General features: G+C 42.8%; 2 protein-coding genes across 2 annotated transcripts in view; one reads left to right on the top strand and one right to left on the bottom strand.

Moving 5' to 3' along the window:
- The window catches only part of LOC311133811 (replication termination factor 2-like), a 44763-nt gene that overhangs the window by 13335 nt on the left and 14033 nt on the right, over positions 1 to 17395 (bottom strand). The gene's annotated exons all lie outside the window — the stretch shown is intronic.
- Positions 13725 to 16135, top strand: gcnt7 (glucosaminyl (N-acetyl) transferase family member 7; the record flags this gene model as incomplete). The annotated part of the gene is made up of 3 exons (XM_084166900.1): positions 13725 to 14691; positions 15621 to 15713; positions 15897 to 16135. 3 exons carry the CDS (start codon positions 13725 to 13727, stop codon positions 16133 to 16135), a joined length of 1299 nt encoding a protein of 432 aa, XP_084023026.1.

Raw genomic sequence — 17395 nt, 5'->3', positions numbered from 1 at the left:
GTGATTATAGCATTTATTTCACATGACCCATCAATTTAGACAAGTAAAGATAAAATATTTATATCTGGACACTCTCTATTTTTGATATTTATACTATGCAAATATGCAAGTAACCATTTCATTTCACTGTACTGTTTATACTTTCTGTGCATATCTAAATAAACTTAGATTTTATTTGATATAGTGCGTGTTTACCAGAGACGGTAATGTAAAGAACAACATGACCTGCACCAAAGTCAGATTAGGATATAGGCCAAGAACTAGATAAAAGTATTTTACATTTAGTTTTTCCTTATTGTAGGCTCCTACTTTCACCACTTTTAGCCTTGAAATATTTGGTTGTTTAATACACTACCTTACTCACTCTGTTTAGCACATGGCCTCACATGTGAATCCTTAAAGAGATGGGAGGGCTAAGGCTTAAGATGGTGTGAACCATGCTGAATTGGTGTAGACAAAGAAGAACTCTACAGTAGGTGTACCAAAACATTCAAGGACCATTTTCTTACAAGTTTATCAACTTTCAAAGCAGAAATACCTCCCCATTGTTCCTCAACTGCAGTGTATGATATACCATTTTGTAGCTCTGAGTCTCTACTTTTATTCAATGTAAAAAACACAATTTAAAATGTTGCTACATAAGACCGAATCGAGGCGGTCGGTCACATATGAAATTAAATAATAAATGAAGGGGGGGGAAAAAATCACTATTCCACTCAAATCACTCCAGCTTCTTATCCGGAAATCAGTTTGTGTTATTTTTTGCCTTTCCATAAAAACAAAACACTGACCTATGTGGATCACTACTGAATGTTTCTTTACATTAATAAAACGAGAGGTGAGACATACGCAGACTAATAACGTCACACTCGGCCAAAAGAAGACAAAAGCCGACCAGCAGGGGGGACCTATTGTGTCCTGGTGGCAGCTCAATGTGACCTCTGAACACGTGGCCCTGTTAACACAACGAGGGCTAATCTCAGTCGCTGATCAAGCAGCAAACAAACCCTGGCTGGGGCTGTCGTCGCTGCCGGCTGCGCTCTACTCAGTACTAAACAAGCCACAGGCAGCAGAACCACCTGAGGTCTCAAAGAAAAGAAAGACAGAGAGACAGACAGAAAGAGAGAGGCAAGGAAATTATAGGTTAATGAGAGGATGTGAGAGAGAGAGAGAGATGGGGTGAGAGAGAGAGAGATGGGGTGAGAGAGAGATGTGTGTGAGAGAGAGAGAGAGAGAGAGAGAGAGAGAGAGAGAGATGGGAGATGGGGTGAGAGAGATGGGGTGAGAGAGAGAGATGGGGTGAGAGATGGGGTGAGAGAGAGAGATGGGGTGAGAGAGATGGGTGAGAGAGAGAAAGAGGCAGAGAGAGCGAGGCAGTGAGGGAGAGAAGAGAGAGAGAGGAGAGAGAGAGAAGAGAGGGAGAGAGAGAAGAGAGGGAGAGAGAGAGATAAAAGAGAGAGAGAGAGAGATAGAGAGAGAAGAGAGAGAGACAGAGCGAGAGAGAGAGGCAGAGAGAGAGAGCAAGAGAGAGAGGCAGAGAGAGAGGCAGAGAGAGAGAAAGAGAGAGAGACAGAGAGAGAGAAGATAGCGAGAGAGAGAGACAGAGAGAGAGAGAGAGAGCAAGAGAGAGAGAGAGAGAGAGAGAGAGAGAGAAAGATGGGGTGAGAGAGGAAGAGAGAAAAAAGGAAGTCAGAAGTAGTTTGAAGGGGGGAGGAGACTGTTGGGAAAGGTTGCTTGTATGAGTGTATGTGTGTGTGTGCGCCAAATGAGAGAGAAGCCGCTTGTTACCAGGCAGGGCCCGGCCCTCGTCTCAGGGGAAATGCAGAGGAAGCACCTCCAACACACACGCTAGGGCAAGAAATGAAAGATACAGATGCAGACACAAACTCACAGTAGAGAAACACGCGGAGCACAGCAACCTTGCGAGCCACGCGCTACCCGGAGACAACCACAACAAACGCAGCGCGCAGCAGCAGCTTCAGCTCCACCTGCCCATCCCTTGCCGACCCATGGTTCCAGCTCCGTGTGCACCTGTCTTTACTCCCTGCTGGTTCCGGCCCGCCATGTTTTGGTCAGGGGCTTAATGTTTAAGATCTTCTTCAGCGAAAATACCTGGGCTCAACTGCAATTAAGGTAACTGGTTAGACTTAGCCTGCCGCTCTTTCTCTGTTCGCTCTTTCTCTGTGCGTGTGTGTTTCATAAACTCTTGGAGGTGATGAAAGATTGTATTTATTGCCCGGAATTGAAATGGTGGTGAAGGTAATATGCTAAGCTCAGCTGTGTGTGGTAACAACAATTCCACCGATGAGCTTTCAATTGGTTCATTAACTGGTGATAAAAATAAACATATGGCTCCATGAGAACTAGCAGTGTTTAATATAATATAATAATGGCAACAGGTGGTGGTAAAGTCAGTTCTTTTTGGCAATCATGAATTCCCATTTAACAAAAAATATCTATAGTGACATACTGTATAAACTGATCTATAGTGACATACTGGATAAACTGATCCATAGTGATATACTGGATAAACTGATATATAGTGACATACAGTGAGGGAAAAAAGTATTTGATCCCCTGGTGATTTTGTACGTTTGCCCACTGACAAAGAAATGATCAGTCTATAATTTTAATGATAGGTTTATTTGAACAGTGTAAAACAGAATAACAACAAAAAAATCCAGAAAAACGCATGTCAAAAATGTTACAAATTGATTTACATTTTAATGAGGGAAATAAGTATTTGACCCCTCTGCAAAACATGACTTAGTACTTGGTGGCAAAACCCTTGTTGGCAATCACAGAGGTCAGATATTTCTTGTAGTTGGCCACCAGGTTTGCACACATCTCAGGAGGGATTTTTTCCCACTCCTCTTTGCAGAACTTCTCCAAGTCATTAAGGTTTCGAGGCTGACGTTTGGCAACTCAAACCTTCAGCTCCCTCCACAGATTTTCTATGGGATTAAGGTCTGGAGACTGGCTAGGCCACTCCAGGACCTTAATGTGCCTCTTCTTGAGCAACTCCTTTGTTGCCTTGGCCGTGTGTTTAGGGTCATTGTCATGCTGGAATACCCATCCATGACCCATTTTCAATGCCCTGGCTGAGGGAAGGAGGTTCTCACCCAAGATTTGACGGTACATGGCCCCGTCCATCGTCCCTTTGATGCGGTGAAGTTGTCCTGTCCCCTTAGCAGAAAAACACCCCCAAAGCATAATGTTTCCACCTCCATGTTTGACGGTGGGGATGGTGTTCTTGGGGTCATAGGCAGCATTCCTCCTCCTCCAAACACGGCGAGTTGAGTTGATGCCAAAGAGCTCCATTTCGGTCTCATCTGACCACAACACTTTCACCCAGTTCTCCTCTGAATCATTCAGATGTTCATTGGCAAACTTCAGACGGGCATGTATATGTGCTTTCTTGAGCATGGGGACCTTGCGGGCGCTGCAGGATTTCAGTCCTTCACGGCGTAGTGTATTACCAATTGTTTTCTTGGTGACTATGGTCCCAGCTGCCTTGAGATCATTGACAAGATCCTCCCGTGTAGTTCTGGGCTGATTCTTCACCATTCTCATGATCATTGCAACTCCACGAGGTGAGATCTTGCATGGAGCCCCAGGCCGAGGGAGATTGACAGTTCTATTGTGTTTCTTCCATTTGCGAATAATCGCACCAACTGTTATCACCTTCTCAACAAGCTGCTTGGCGATGGTCTTGTAGCCCATTCCAGCCTTGTGTAGGTCTACAATCTTGTCCCTGACATCCTTGGAGAGCTCTTTGGTCCTGGCCATGGTGGAGAGTTTGGAATCTGATTGATTGATTGCTTCTGTGGACCGGTGTGTTTTATACAGGTAACAAGCTGAGATTAGGAGCACTCCCTTTAAGAGTGTGCTCCTAATCTCAGCTCGTTACCTGTATAAAAGACACCTGGGAGCCAGAAATCTTTCTGATTGAGAGGGGGTCAAATAATAATTATTAAAACGTTTCCTATTAACTGTTACTGCAGACAATGAATTAATGGCAGTTAAAACATTTGTCATAAGCAAACAAGACAACTTTTCTACTTCACGAGTCAGTATGCCAAGACAGCTTTCTCTGTCTGTTGACGTAATTACTGCGGATACCAATTTTGTTTGTTCTTTTCCTCATGTTACAATGGCCTGTGCCTTTTCTGTGAGAGACCCTTGTGATCTCATTACACTCTCACACGTTTCCATAACAAGCCCGATGTCCAAATCTCTGCAACAGGTTGCCACCGATTACAAGGTTTCAGCAAGTCTCAGGTGAATACGTCTCTCTAGTGTGCTATTAGGCGACTGCAGAGGGTGTTGAAGAGAAAAACGTCTCCCTTTTCTAGTGGATTCTTATTGACTCTCCACCTGGGTGGTAGTGCGGTGAACGAAGTGAAGCAGTGTAGCTCACTTCTTACAGAGATAATCCATCTGTTAGCAGGAGCAACTGGTAGACCTACAGTGGGGAGAACAAGTATTTGATACACTGCCGATTTTGCAGGTTTTCCTACTTACAAAGCATGTAGAGGTCTGTAATTTTTATCATAGGTACACTTCAACTGTGAGAGACGGAATCTAAAACAAAACTCCAGAAAATCACATTGTATGATTTTTAAGTAATTAATTTTCATTTTATTGCATGACATAAGTATTTGATACATCAGAAAAGCAGAACTTAATATTTGGTACAGAAACCTTTGTTTGCAATTACAGAGATCATATGTTTCCTGTAGGTCTTGACCAGGTTTGCACACACTCCTCCATACAGACCTTCTCCAGATCCTTCAGGTTTCGGGGCTGTCGCTGGGCAATACGGACATTCAGCTCCCTCCAAAGATTTTCTATTGGGTTCAGGTCTGGAGACTGGCTAGGCTACTCCAGGATCTTGAGATGCTTCTTACGGAGCCACTCCTTAGTTACCCTGGCTGTGTGTTTCGGGTCGTTGTCATGCTGGAAGACCCAGCCACGACCCATCTTCAATGCTCTTACTGAGGGAAGGAGGTTGTTACCATAAAGCAGGGGGACCTTGCGTGCGCTGCAGGATTTTAATCCATGACGGCGTAGTGTGTTACTAATGGTTTTCTTTGAGACTGTGGTCCCAGCTCTCTTCAGGTCATTGACCAGGTCCTGCTGTGTAGTTCTGGGATGATCCCTCACCTTCCTCATGATCATTGATGCCCCATGAGGTGAGATCTTGCATGGAGCCCCAGACCGAGGGTGATTGACCGTCATCTTGAACTTCTTCCATTTTCTAATAATTGCGCCAACAGTTGTTGCCTTCTCACCAAGCTGCTTGCCTATTGTCCTGTAGCCCATCCCAGCCTTGTGCAGGTCTACAATTTTATCCCTGATGTCCTAACACAGCTCTCTGGTCTTGGCCATTGTGGAGAGGTTGGAGTCTGTTTGATTGAGTGTGTGGACAGGTGTCTTTTATACAGGTAACAAGTTCAAACAGGTGCAGTTAATACAGGTAATGAGTGGAGAACAGGAGGGCTTCTTAAAGAAAAACTAACAGGTCTGTGAGAGCCGGAACTCTTACTGGTTGGTAGGTGATCAAATACTTATGTCATGCAATAAAATGCAAATGAATTACTTAAAAATCATACAATGTGATTTTCTGGATTGTTGTTTTAGATTCCAACTCTCACAGTTGAAGTGTACCTATGATAAAAATTACAGACCTCGACATGCTTTGTAAGTAGGAAAACCTGCAAAATCGGCAGTGTATCAAATACTTGTTCTCCCCACTGTACGTGAGGATTAAGCTGTGTCCACTTATTATTGAAAAATGAAAATGAATAAAGGTAGAAATGGCCATGTGCTTCTATTTAGAGCAGGGATATTGTATTTAGGAGCTAGAGTATGTCAGTGGTTCCACTGCAGTCATTTATACAGTTGAAGTCGGAAGTTTACATACACTTAGGTTGGAGTCATTAAAACTTGTTTTTCAACCACTCCACACATTTCTTGTTAACAAACTATAGTTTTGGCAAGTCGGTTAGGACATCTACTTTGTGCATGACACAATTAATATTTCCAACAATTGTTTACAGACAGATTATTTCACTTATAATACACTGTATCACAATTCCAGTGAGTCAGAAGTTTACATACACTAAGTTGACTGTGCCTTTAAACAGCTTGGAAAATTCCAGAAAATGATATCATGGCTTTAGAAGCTTCTAATAGGCTATTTGACATCCTCTGAGTCAATTGGAGGTGTACCTGTGGATGTGATTCAAGGCCTACCTTCAAACTCAGTGCCTCTTTGCTTAACATCATGGGAAAATCAAAAGAAATCAGCCAAGACCTCAGAAAAAGAATGGTATACCGCCACAAGTCTGGTTCATCCTTGGGAGCAATTTCCAAACGCCTGAAGGTACCACGTTCATATGTACAAACAATAGTATGCAAGTATAAACATCTTGGGACCACGCAGCTGTCATACCGCTCAGGAAGGAGACGCGTTCTGTCTCCTAGAGATGAACGTACTTTGGTGCAAATTTTTACATTTTACATTTTAGTCATTTAGCAGACGCTCTTATCCAGAGTGACTTACATGAGCAATTAGGGTTAAGTACCTTGCTTAAGGGCACATCTACAGATTTCTCACCTAGTCGGCTCGGGGATTAGAACCAGCGACCTTTCGGTTACTGGCACAACGCTCTTACCCACTAAGCTACCTGCCAGAAAACAGTTAAGGACTTTGTGAAGATGCTGGTGGAAACAGGTACAAAAGTATCTATATCCACAGTAAAACGAGTGCTATATCGACTTAACCTGAAAGGCCGCTCAGCAAGGAAGAAGCCACTGCTCCAAAACCACCATAAAAAGGCCAGACTACGGTTTGCAACTGCACATGGGGACAAAGATCGTAATTTTTTGAGAAATGTCCTCTGGTCTGATGAAACAAAAATAGAACTGTTTGGCCATAATGACCATCGTTACGTTTGGAGGAAAAGGGGGGGACTTGCAAGCCGAAGAACACCATCCCAACCGTGAAGCACAGATATATTGAAGCAACATCTCGAGACATCAGTCAGGAAGTTAAACCTTGGTCGCAAATGCGTCTTCCAAATGGACAATGACCCCAAGCATACTTCCAAAGTTGTGGCAAAATGGCTTAAGGACAACAAAGTCAAGGTATTGGAGTGGCCATCACAAATCCCTGACCTCAATCCTATAGAACATTTGTGGGCAGAACTTTAAAAGCGTGTGCTAACAAGGAGGCCTACAAACCTGAGTCAATTGCACCAGCTCTGTCAGGAGGAATGGGCCAAAATTCACCCAACTTATTGTGGGAAGCTTGTGGAAGGCTACTCGAAATGTTTGACCCAAGTTAAACAATTTAAAGGCAATGCTACCAAATACTAATACTAATACTTCTGACCCACTGGGAATGTGATGAAATAAATAAAAGCTGAAATAAATCATTCTCTCTACTATTATTATGACATTTCACATTCTTAAAATAAAGTGGTGATCCTAACTGACCTAAAACAGGGAATATTTACTAGGATTAAATGTCAGGAATTGTGAAAAAACTGAGTTTAAATGTATTTGGCAAAGGTGTATGTAAACTTCCGACTTCAACTGTATATGGCGCGGCGCCACGGCAAATCATTGCCAGACCCACCCAAGAAATATGGAATATTAAAAAATATTTATTCTGAGCCACATTTTGAAGATGCTAGAACAGTCAACATTTACAGTGGCTTGCGAAAGTATTCACCCCCCTTGGCATTTTTCCTATTTTGTTGCCTTACAACCTGGAATTAAAATTGATTTTTGGGTGGGTTTGTATCATTAGATTTACACAACATGCTTACCACTTTGAAGATGCAAAATATTATTTTTTTGTGAAACAATCAAGAAATAAGACAAATAAACTGAAAACATGAGCGTGCATAACTATTCACCCCCACCTTTTGCAGCAATTACAGCTGCAAGTCTCTTGGGGTATGTCTCTATACGCTTGGCACATCTAGCCACTGGTATTTTTGCCCATTCTTCAAGGCAAAACTGCTCCAGCTCCTTCAAGTTGGATGGGTTCCGCTGGTGTACAGCAATCTTTAAATCATACCACAGATGCTCAATTGGATTGAAGTCTGGGCTTTGACTAGGCCATTCCAAGACATTTAAATGTTTCCCCTTAAACCACTTGAGTGTTGCTTTAGCAGTATGCTTAGGGTCATTGTCCTGCTGGAAGGTGAACCTCCGTCCCAGTCTCAAATCTCTGGAAGACTGAAACTGGTTTCCCTCAAGGATTTCCCTGTATTTAGCGCCATCCATCATTCCTTCAATACTGACCAGTTTCCCTGTCCCTGCCAATTAAAAACATCCCCACAGCATGATGCTGCCACCACCATGCTTCACTGTTGGGATGGTGTTCTCAGGGTGATGAGAGGGTTTGCGCCAGACATAGCGTTTTCCTTTATGCCCAAAAAGCTCAATTTTAGTCTCATCTGACCAGAGTACCTTCTTCCATATGTTTGGGGAGTCTCCCACATGCCTTGTGGTGGCCACTCTTCCGTAAAGCCCAGCTCTGTGGAGTGTATGGCTTAAAGTGGTCCTATGGACAGATACTCCAATCTCCACTGTGGAGCTTTGCAGCTCCTTCAGGGTTATCTTTGGTCTCTTTGTTGTCTCTCTGATTAATGCCCTCCTTGCCTGGTCTGTGAGTTTTGGTGGGCGGCCCTCTCTTGGCAGGTTTGTTGTGGTGCCATATTCTTTCCATTTTTTAATAATGGATTTAATGGTGCTCTGTGGGATGTTCAAAGTTGCTGATTGCTTTTTTATAACCCAACCGTGATCTGTACTTCTCCACAAGTTTGTCCCTGACCTGTTTGGAGAGCTCCTTGGTCTTCATGATGCCGCTTGCTTGGTGGTGCCCCTTACTTTTTTACATTTAAATTTAAATTACTTAGTGGTGTTGCAGACTCTGGGGCCATTCAGAACAGGTGTATATATACTGAGATCATGTGACACTTAGATTGCACACAGGTGTACTTTATTTAACTCATTATGGGACTTCTGACGGTAATTGGTTGCACCAGATCTTATTTAGGGGCTTCATAGAAAAGGGGGTGAATACATATGCACACACCAATTTATTTATTTTTTACTTTTTAGAATGTTTTGAAACAAGTAACTTTTTTCATTTCACTTCACCAATTTGGACTATTTTGTGTATGTCCATTACATGAAATCCAAATAAAAATCCATTTAAATTACAGGTAGTAATGTAACATAATAAGAAAAATGCCAAGGGAGCTGAATACTTTTGCAAGGCACTGTACTTTTCCTCTGCAAACAAAACAAACAATGAATAGAAAAATCAGACTACCCCATAGTAGAATAGTTTATCTATTTACAGTGCCTTCAGAAAGTATTCACACCCCTCGACTTTTTCCACATTCTGTTGTGTTACAGCCTGAATTTAAAATGGATAAAATTGCAATTTTGTGACACTGGCCTACACACAATACCCCATAGAGTCAAAGTGGAATTATGTTTTTTGAATTTTTTTACAATTTATACTGAACAAAAACATAAACGCAACGTGAAGTGTTGGTCCCATGTTTCATGAGCCTAAATAAAATATCCTAGAAATGTTCCATACGCACAAAAAGCTTATTTCTCTCAGTTACGGAGCATTTGTCCTTTGCCAAGATAAACCATCCACCTGACAGGTGTGGCATATCCAGAAGCTGATTAAACAGCATGATCATTACACAGGTGCACCTTGTGCTGGGGAAAATAAAAGGCCACTCTAAAATGTGCAGTTTTGTCACACAACACAATGCCACAGATGTCTCAAGTTTTGAGGGAGCGTGCAATTGGAATGCTGACTGCAGGAATGTCCACCAGAGCTGTTGCCAGATAATTTAATGCTAATTTCTCTACCAAACAACGTCGTTTTAGAGAATTTGGCAGTATGTCCAATCGGCCTTACAACCGCAGACCACGTGTAACCACGTCAGCCCAGGACCTCCACATCCGGCTTCTTCACCTGCAGGATCGCCTGAGACCAGCCATCCGGAAATCTTACGAAACTGTGGGTTTGCACAACCCAGGGATGCTCACCTTTGATGGCCACTGGCACGCTGGAGAAGTGTGCTCTTCACGGATGAATTCCGGTTTCAGCTGTACCGGGCAGATGGCAGATAGCGTGTATGGCGTCGTGTGGGTGAGCGGTTTGCTCATGTTAACGTTGTGAACAGAGTACCGTGACGAGATCCTGAGGCCCATTGTTGTGTCGTTCATCCATCGTCACACCTCATGTCTCAGCATGATAATGTATGGCCACATGTCGCAAGGATCTGTACACAATTCCTGGAAGCTGAAAATGTCCCAGTTATTTCATGGCCTACATGCTCAATCTCACCCATTGAGCATGTTTGGGATGCTCTGGATCAACGTGTACGGCAGCGTGTTCCAGTTTCCGCCAATTTCCAGCAACTTCGTACAGCCATTGAAGAGGAGTTGGACAACATTCCACAGGCCACAATCAACAGCCTGATCAACACTATGCGAAGATGTGTCACACTGCATGAGGCAAATGGTGGTCACACCAGATACTGTTTTTCTGATCCAAGCCCCTACCTTTTTTTTTTAAGGTGTCTGGGACCAACAGATGCATATCTGTATTCCCAGTCATGTGAAATCCATAGATTAGGGCCTAAATATTTATTTTAATTGATTGATTTCCTTATATGAACTGCAACTCAGTAAATCCTTTGAAGTTGTTGCATGTTGTGTTTATTTTTGTTTAGTGTAAAAATGAAAAGCTGAAATGTCTTGAGTCAATAAGTATTCAATCCCTTTGTTATGGCAAGCCTAAACAAGTTCAGGAGTTTTCCAATGCCTCGCATTGAAGATCACCTATTGGTAGATAAAATAAGAAATAAAAGAAAATAGACATTGAATATCCTTTGAGCATGGTGAAGTTATTATTTACACTTTGGATGGTGTGTCAATACACCCAGTCACTACAAAGATACAGGCGTACTTCCTAACTCAGTTGCCCCGAGAGTAAGGAAACCGCTCAAGGATTTCACCATTAGGCCAATGGTGACTTTTAAACGTTTAATGGCTGTGAAAGGAGAAAACTGAGGATGGATAAACAACATTGTAGTTACTCCACAATACTAACCTAAATTATAGAGTGAAAAGAAGGAAGCCTGTACAGAATACAAATATTCCAAAACAAGCATCCTGTTTGCAAGAAGGCACTAAAGTAAAACTGTAAAAAATATGGCAAAGACATTAACTTTCTGTCCTGAATACAAAGCGTTATGTTTGGGGCAAATCCAACACAACACGTCACTGAGTACCGCTCTTTATATTTTCAAGCATGGTGGTGGCTGCATCATGTTATGGGTATGCTTGTCATCGGCAAGGACTAGGGAGTTTTTTTATATAAAAATTAATGAAATAGAGCTAAGCACAGGCAAAATCCTAGAGGTAAACCTGGTTCAGTCTGCTTTCCAACAGACACTGGGAGACAAATTCACCTTTCAGCAGGACAATAATGTAAAACACAAGGCCAAATAAACACTGGAGTTGCTTACCAAGACAACATTGAATGTTCCTAAGTGGTACAGTTTAGACTTAAATTAGCTTGAAAATTTATGGCAAGACTTGAAAATGGCTGTCTAGCAATGATCAACAACCAACTTGACAGATCTTGAATACGTTTTTTAAAGAATAATGTGCAAATATTGTACAATCCAGGTGTGCAAAGCTCTTAGAGACTTACCCAGAAAGACTCATAGCTGTAATCACTGCCAAAGTTAATTCTAACAAGTATTAACTCAGGGGTGTGAATACTTATGTAAATGAGATATTTCTGTATTTCATTATCAATAAATATGCACAAATTTTTAAAACATTTTCACTTTTTCATTATGGGGTAGTGTGTGTAGATGAGTGAGAAGAAAATATGTTTAATCCATTTTAAATTCAGGCTGTAACACAACAAAATGTGGAATAAGTCAAGGGGTATGAATACTTTCTGATGGCACTGTACCTAGTCGGCTTTTTGTTGTGTGTTCTATGCAAGATAAATATTTATCTCCAGGCGCATTCAAGGGAGGGAAACATGCATTCTGACAAGCAGTCAATGCACAACAAGTCTTGCAATCGCGGGGAAAACAGCAGTTTTGATAGCCATTGTTAAAAATAGGGGGATCCTAGCTTTCCATTCCTACTTTATTTATTTATCAAATCCTAAATATGCAGAGCCATCGTTAGGCATGTTACCGCTCCACAATTCACTTTGAGTGCATAGGGGAGAGTGGGGCTAGATGTAACAAGGCTCAATTGTAGGGTAACTTAGTGAAAAACACCACCTTACCTAAAAGTATGTTTATGTGAGAAGTAGTTCTTACCCCGGGTGGCAGTTTACCCCAAGTTACCCTAACAGGTAGGCCTACATTATATTCACTGTGTTTATGTAAGTTTATTGGGGAAATAAAATTAATCAATAGGATACTAACTAGTTAAAATATCACATTTGGGATCTAGCTAATGATTAGCCCAATAGAGTACAGTGGGTAAATGCAGATAGGCAACCCCATGCTTCAGCCTATTTATTTATAGCCACTATACCGCATCAGTTGGGCTACAGGTGATAATGCTTATTCCTAAAAGCATACCTGATAATATGGAACATGCATAGGCTATATGTATGCTCTAATATGTTAAAATAATTTAAACAAATAATAATTTAACCAATTTGGTGTCAGCATAATTTTATTTTCATTGGACTAGAATGTCCTTTTAAAAAGTCACCAGAACTGAGCTTCTCAGTCCTTCCTATATACCTTTTTTATTTTTTTATGTTTTATTTAACCAGGAAGAAACCCCTCTTTTGCAAGGGAGACCTGACCAAGAAAGCAGCAGCAGTCAATATAACATTAAAACATTTCAACATACAATACAAACAGCACAACACGTCATTAAGAGCGGATTAGGCCTACAGGAAACACTTACATTCCTCCTCAACAGAGTTTTGGGACATAGTTTTAAACTCACTAAGGAGCACTAGTACATCTAGGTGAAACGTATTTTGCAGACTGTTCCATGCCTCTGTTGCACAAAAGGAAATGCAGTCTTGCCTCACTCGGTAACGGCCCTGTATTGGTTAATTATAAATTTCTTCAACTTCTTCAACCTGAGCTGGCTTCCTCAGTCCATCTAGCTGCACTGGCTATGTATTTTTTCTCTAAACACTTGTTTCATGCGTCATCTGTTGTGATCGGACTACTACGAGCTCCATAAAAAGCTGCTCTTGTTTGCTGTGTGCTGGATCGTTAAACACCTCTAGAAAGAACCCCAAACTAAGCAGCAATGAGGAAAGAACACCTAGAGTCTCCTTAGATTGTCAAACATTGCCAAGGATAATGTTGGTTCTTCTGTATGGAAGGTTCAGAGTCTTTAGAGACTTTTAATGTCTCGAGTCGGGATTTGTCGTTTCAAAGCACAGCCTAAATAATATAATAATAATATGCCATTTAGCAGACGCTTTTATCCAAAGCGACTTACAGTCATGCGTACATACATTTTTTTTGTGTATGGCTGGTCCCGGGGATCGAACCCACTACCTTGGCGTTACAAGCGCCGTGCTCTACCAGCTGAGCTACAGAGGATCTAGCTAACCCTGGTCTTTTGTTGCAGGTGGTTGCATGGTGTCCGTCCGGTGCTGGATTATTATGCTCCAGCTGGATGGCACCAAGTGCAGTTTCCTGTTCTGCCTGGGAATCTGCATGTTCATCTGCTCAGTCATCTACCTGAGTGCCAAGGACCCTACAGATCCCAAGGGTCAGCGCAGGCCCCTGGGCTGCAGGCCCTTCTCCCAGTACTGCCAAGCCTTCCTCCCCAGCACTGCAGGCTCGCCAGCATGGCAACGCCACGACTGCCAGGTGGAGAGCTATCTTCTGCGTATGGGGGGTGGAGGCAGGAACCTGGACTGCTCCCGCCTGGTGAGGGAGCTCCACTTCATCACCAGCCCACTGAGCCGCGAAGAGGAAGACTACCCTCTGGCCTTCATCCTCACTGTCCACAAGGAGCTGGAGCTGCTTGTGCGCCTGCTGCGGGCCATCTACGCGCCCCAGAATGTCTACTGTGTCCATGTGGACGTCAAGGCTCCAAAGGAGTACAGGGAAGCTGTGAAGAGCCTGGTGGGCTGCTTCCCCAACGTGTTCCTGGCCAGCCGCAGCGAGATGGTGACCTACGCCGGCTTCTCGCGGCTGCAGGCAGACATCAACTGTATGAGGGACCTGGTGGAATCGCCGGTGCCCTGGAGGAAGGTGGTCAACCTGTGTGGCCAGGACTTCCCCGTCAAAAGCAATCTGGAGCTGGTGCGCTACATGCAGAGCAAGGAGTGGAGGGACAGGAACATGACCCCGGGCATCAAGCAGCCGGCGTCCATGAGGCACCGGACTCAGCTGAGTTACAGGGAGGTCAGGGGCTCCCACTCGGCCCCCAAGCGAGGAGCCCCAAAGAAGGGTGCTCCACCCCACGGGGTGCAGATATACTTTGGCACAGCCTACTACGCGCTAACCAGGACCTTTGTGGAGTTTGTACTGAGAAGTCAGGTGTCCAGGGACTTGCTGGAGTGGTCCAAAGACGCATTCAGCCCAGATGAGCACTACTGGGTGACACTCAATCACATCAAAGGTAAAGGCTTTAGAACCACTCATAAAAAGCAACTTTCTAATACAGTGGCCAATAGAAGTTAATCTCCACAACACAATTGGTACTGAGTTTATGTCAATATATAGGGACATTTCGAACTGTTACATCCGTGAGGAAAACGGATGAGACTTCTACAACACTAGACCTTTCCATGAGTGCATAGCTATGCTACACACAGCCTTTCCAATTTGAAATGCATTCCAAAAGCAAATACCTAGGAGACGAAAAACCTATGCGAAGTCCATAAATCCTGGCGGCCTAGTACCTGTGAGTTCATGTAAGTTCATGAAAGGCTAACTTAAATGTATTTGAGGTGTTCACTGTTCAAATATTACTTTTAGCCTTTATAAAGGGCTTAGTAGGTAAGAGCGTTGTGCCAGTAACCGAAAGGTCGCTGGTTCTAATCCCCGAGCCGACTAGGTGAAAAAATTCTGTCGATGTGCCCTTGAGCAAGGCACTTAACCCTAATTGCTCCTGTAAGTCGCTCTGGATAAGAGCGTCTGCTAAATTACTAAAATGTAAAAATGTAAATAAAGCTTGAAACTTAAAAGGAATGTGTTCAACATGCCCACACTGTTTCAAGTACAGTAGACCAGCCTAGCACAATCCATTTTATTTTATTAAGCAATTTCTACATGAGCAGTTGTCACAAAGTGCTTTACAGATACTCAGCCTAAATCCCCAAACAGCAAGCAATGGAGATGCACAGTGGCTAGGAAAAACTCCCTAGAAGGACTTAAAATTAAGTTAGGGGGAATTCATTCGTACTGATTTTTTTGCGGCTTGCTTTATCTACAGTATATGAGTAGATCAGTGTCCCGTGAATCACTGATGACATTCAAAAGGCTATGAATACTGAAATGTGAGAATGAGATATAATCTGTTTTGGATCGGTTATCTGCTCTTAGAAGCGCCAGGAAGTCATGTAGACGGAGGTTGGAGCGGCGAGATCAGGGCGATAAAATGGAGGGACCAAGAGGGGACTGAACACAACGGATGCAAAGGTACAACAACTCCTGATCCCAGTCATTGTCAGTTTCCAGTCTTGAACTCACTTGTCTAGGGCATTTTTTGCTCCTTGGTTTCAGATTAGATTAGCAAGTAAACAGTTTACACAACAGCAGTTGATAGGATTTGACACTGATCTGATCTGCATGTCCTTTCTGCTGCTGCTCGTCTTTCCGCAGGCCGTTATGTCAGGGACATCTGCATCTACGGTCTGGAGGATTTGCAATGGATCATCAACAGAAACAGCATGTTTGCCAACAAGTTTGAGAGCAAGACCATCCCAGAAGCTTTGGACTGCCTGGAGCAGTGGCACAGGGACAAGGTCCTGCAGCAAGCCACGGTTCCCATCCAGTCATGGTGGCAACTTGCCACGCAAGGCAACACTACCGCTCTTTTCAATGCCACAGTGGGACTTTGACGAGGCCGTGGGGTTCTTCCTGACCGGAATTGGATGTACATCTCCAATAGACGTGTTGGTTATTGTATCGCTTTAGAGGGCTGTACTAAAGTGTGCTGCTAGGGCCTTGATGCATTTCTGTTTGTGCGTTAAGCCCAAATCTCGAGAATGTCACTGCATGGATACCTATTCAAAAGCAAAAAAGCGGAATTCCTCTCCAATCGTAGGAAACCGAATGCAAGGTGACCAGAGAAGACTTGTTATTGACATATCTCGGTTGTCCTGAAACGCTTTGTGATAAAAATAGACTTGGTATATCACTAAAGCCGCATGCTGCCCAGTTGAAACAGTTTGCACAAACATTATGACAACATTTTGTGAAGTTTCTGTTCGTTTTTGGGGCTGTTTAAGCACACAACATTTTTTATTGAGGAAAATCAAAGTCCGGTTACCGAAGTCTACGCCCGTTCGTCAGTTATTGGTCTACAGTACTACTCCTAGTAGGAGTGGGAATAGGGCTTGGCGATATGGACAAAATATAATATCACAATATTTTTGACTGTATTTTATGTTTTTCAATAATACAAGTTCTAAATATGCTTTATGAGTAGATATAGGATGGCAACACATAAAGTATAAGTGATTTCAATGGGGCTTTCTCCATTTATACCACGTGTGAAACTCATTCCACGGAGGGCCGAGTGTCTGTCGGTTTTCGCTCCTTCCTTGTATTTGATTTATGAATTAAGGTCACTAATTAGTAAGGAACTCCCCTCACATGGTTGTCTAGGTCTTAATTGAAAGGAAAAAACAAAAACCCACTGACACTATGCCCACCCCTTATTTATACTGTTAAATCCAACTCCAAACAATAATAATTCTCAGCATTTTCATACATTTCCTGCACTTTTATTATAATTTCCACACTGTGCCATGCAGCATAAAATATAGGCCTAGTTAATATGTGAACTGTTGGAATCATGGAAATATAATGATTATTCTAATTCTAGAGTTGGAATATAGTGGGCAGCCCCTTGAATACATTGTTGTTTGACATGACAATAATGAATAAACCAGGGAGGAATTATTGACAGGGTGTTTCCAGGTGATTAGATGTCACATTACATGGTCTCTTACTTCATGTAGCTAGCTAGCTAGCCAACATATTCATGCTTCGCCTATTCCTCTCTGATAAGATACCGATGCACAAACATGCTTATCTAGGCCTACACCAGCACTGGTACACAGGCAGTATTAGCTAGCTACGTTTTCTCTGACTCT

The sequence above is a fragment of the Coregonus lavaretus genome, assembly GCF_964263955.1.
Source record: "Coregonus lavaretus genome assembly, chromosome: 8".
Lineage (NCBI taxonomy): Eukaryota > Metazoa > Chordata > Actinopteri > Salmoniformes > Salmonidae > Coregonus > Coregonus lavaretus.
This window is presented reverse-complemented; position numbering and strand designations above follow the sequence as displayed.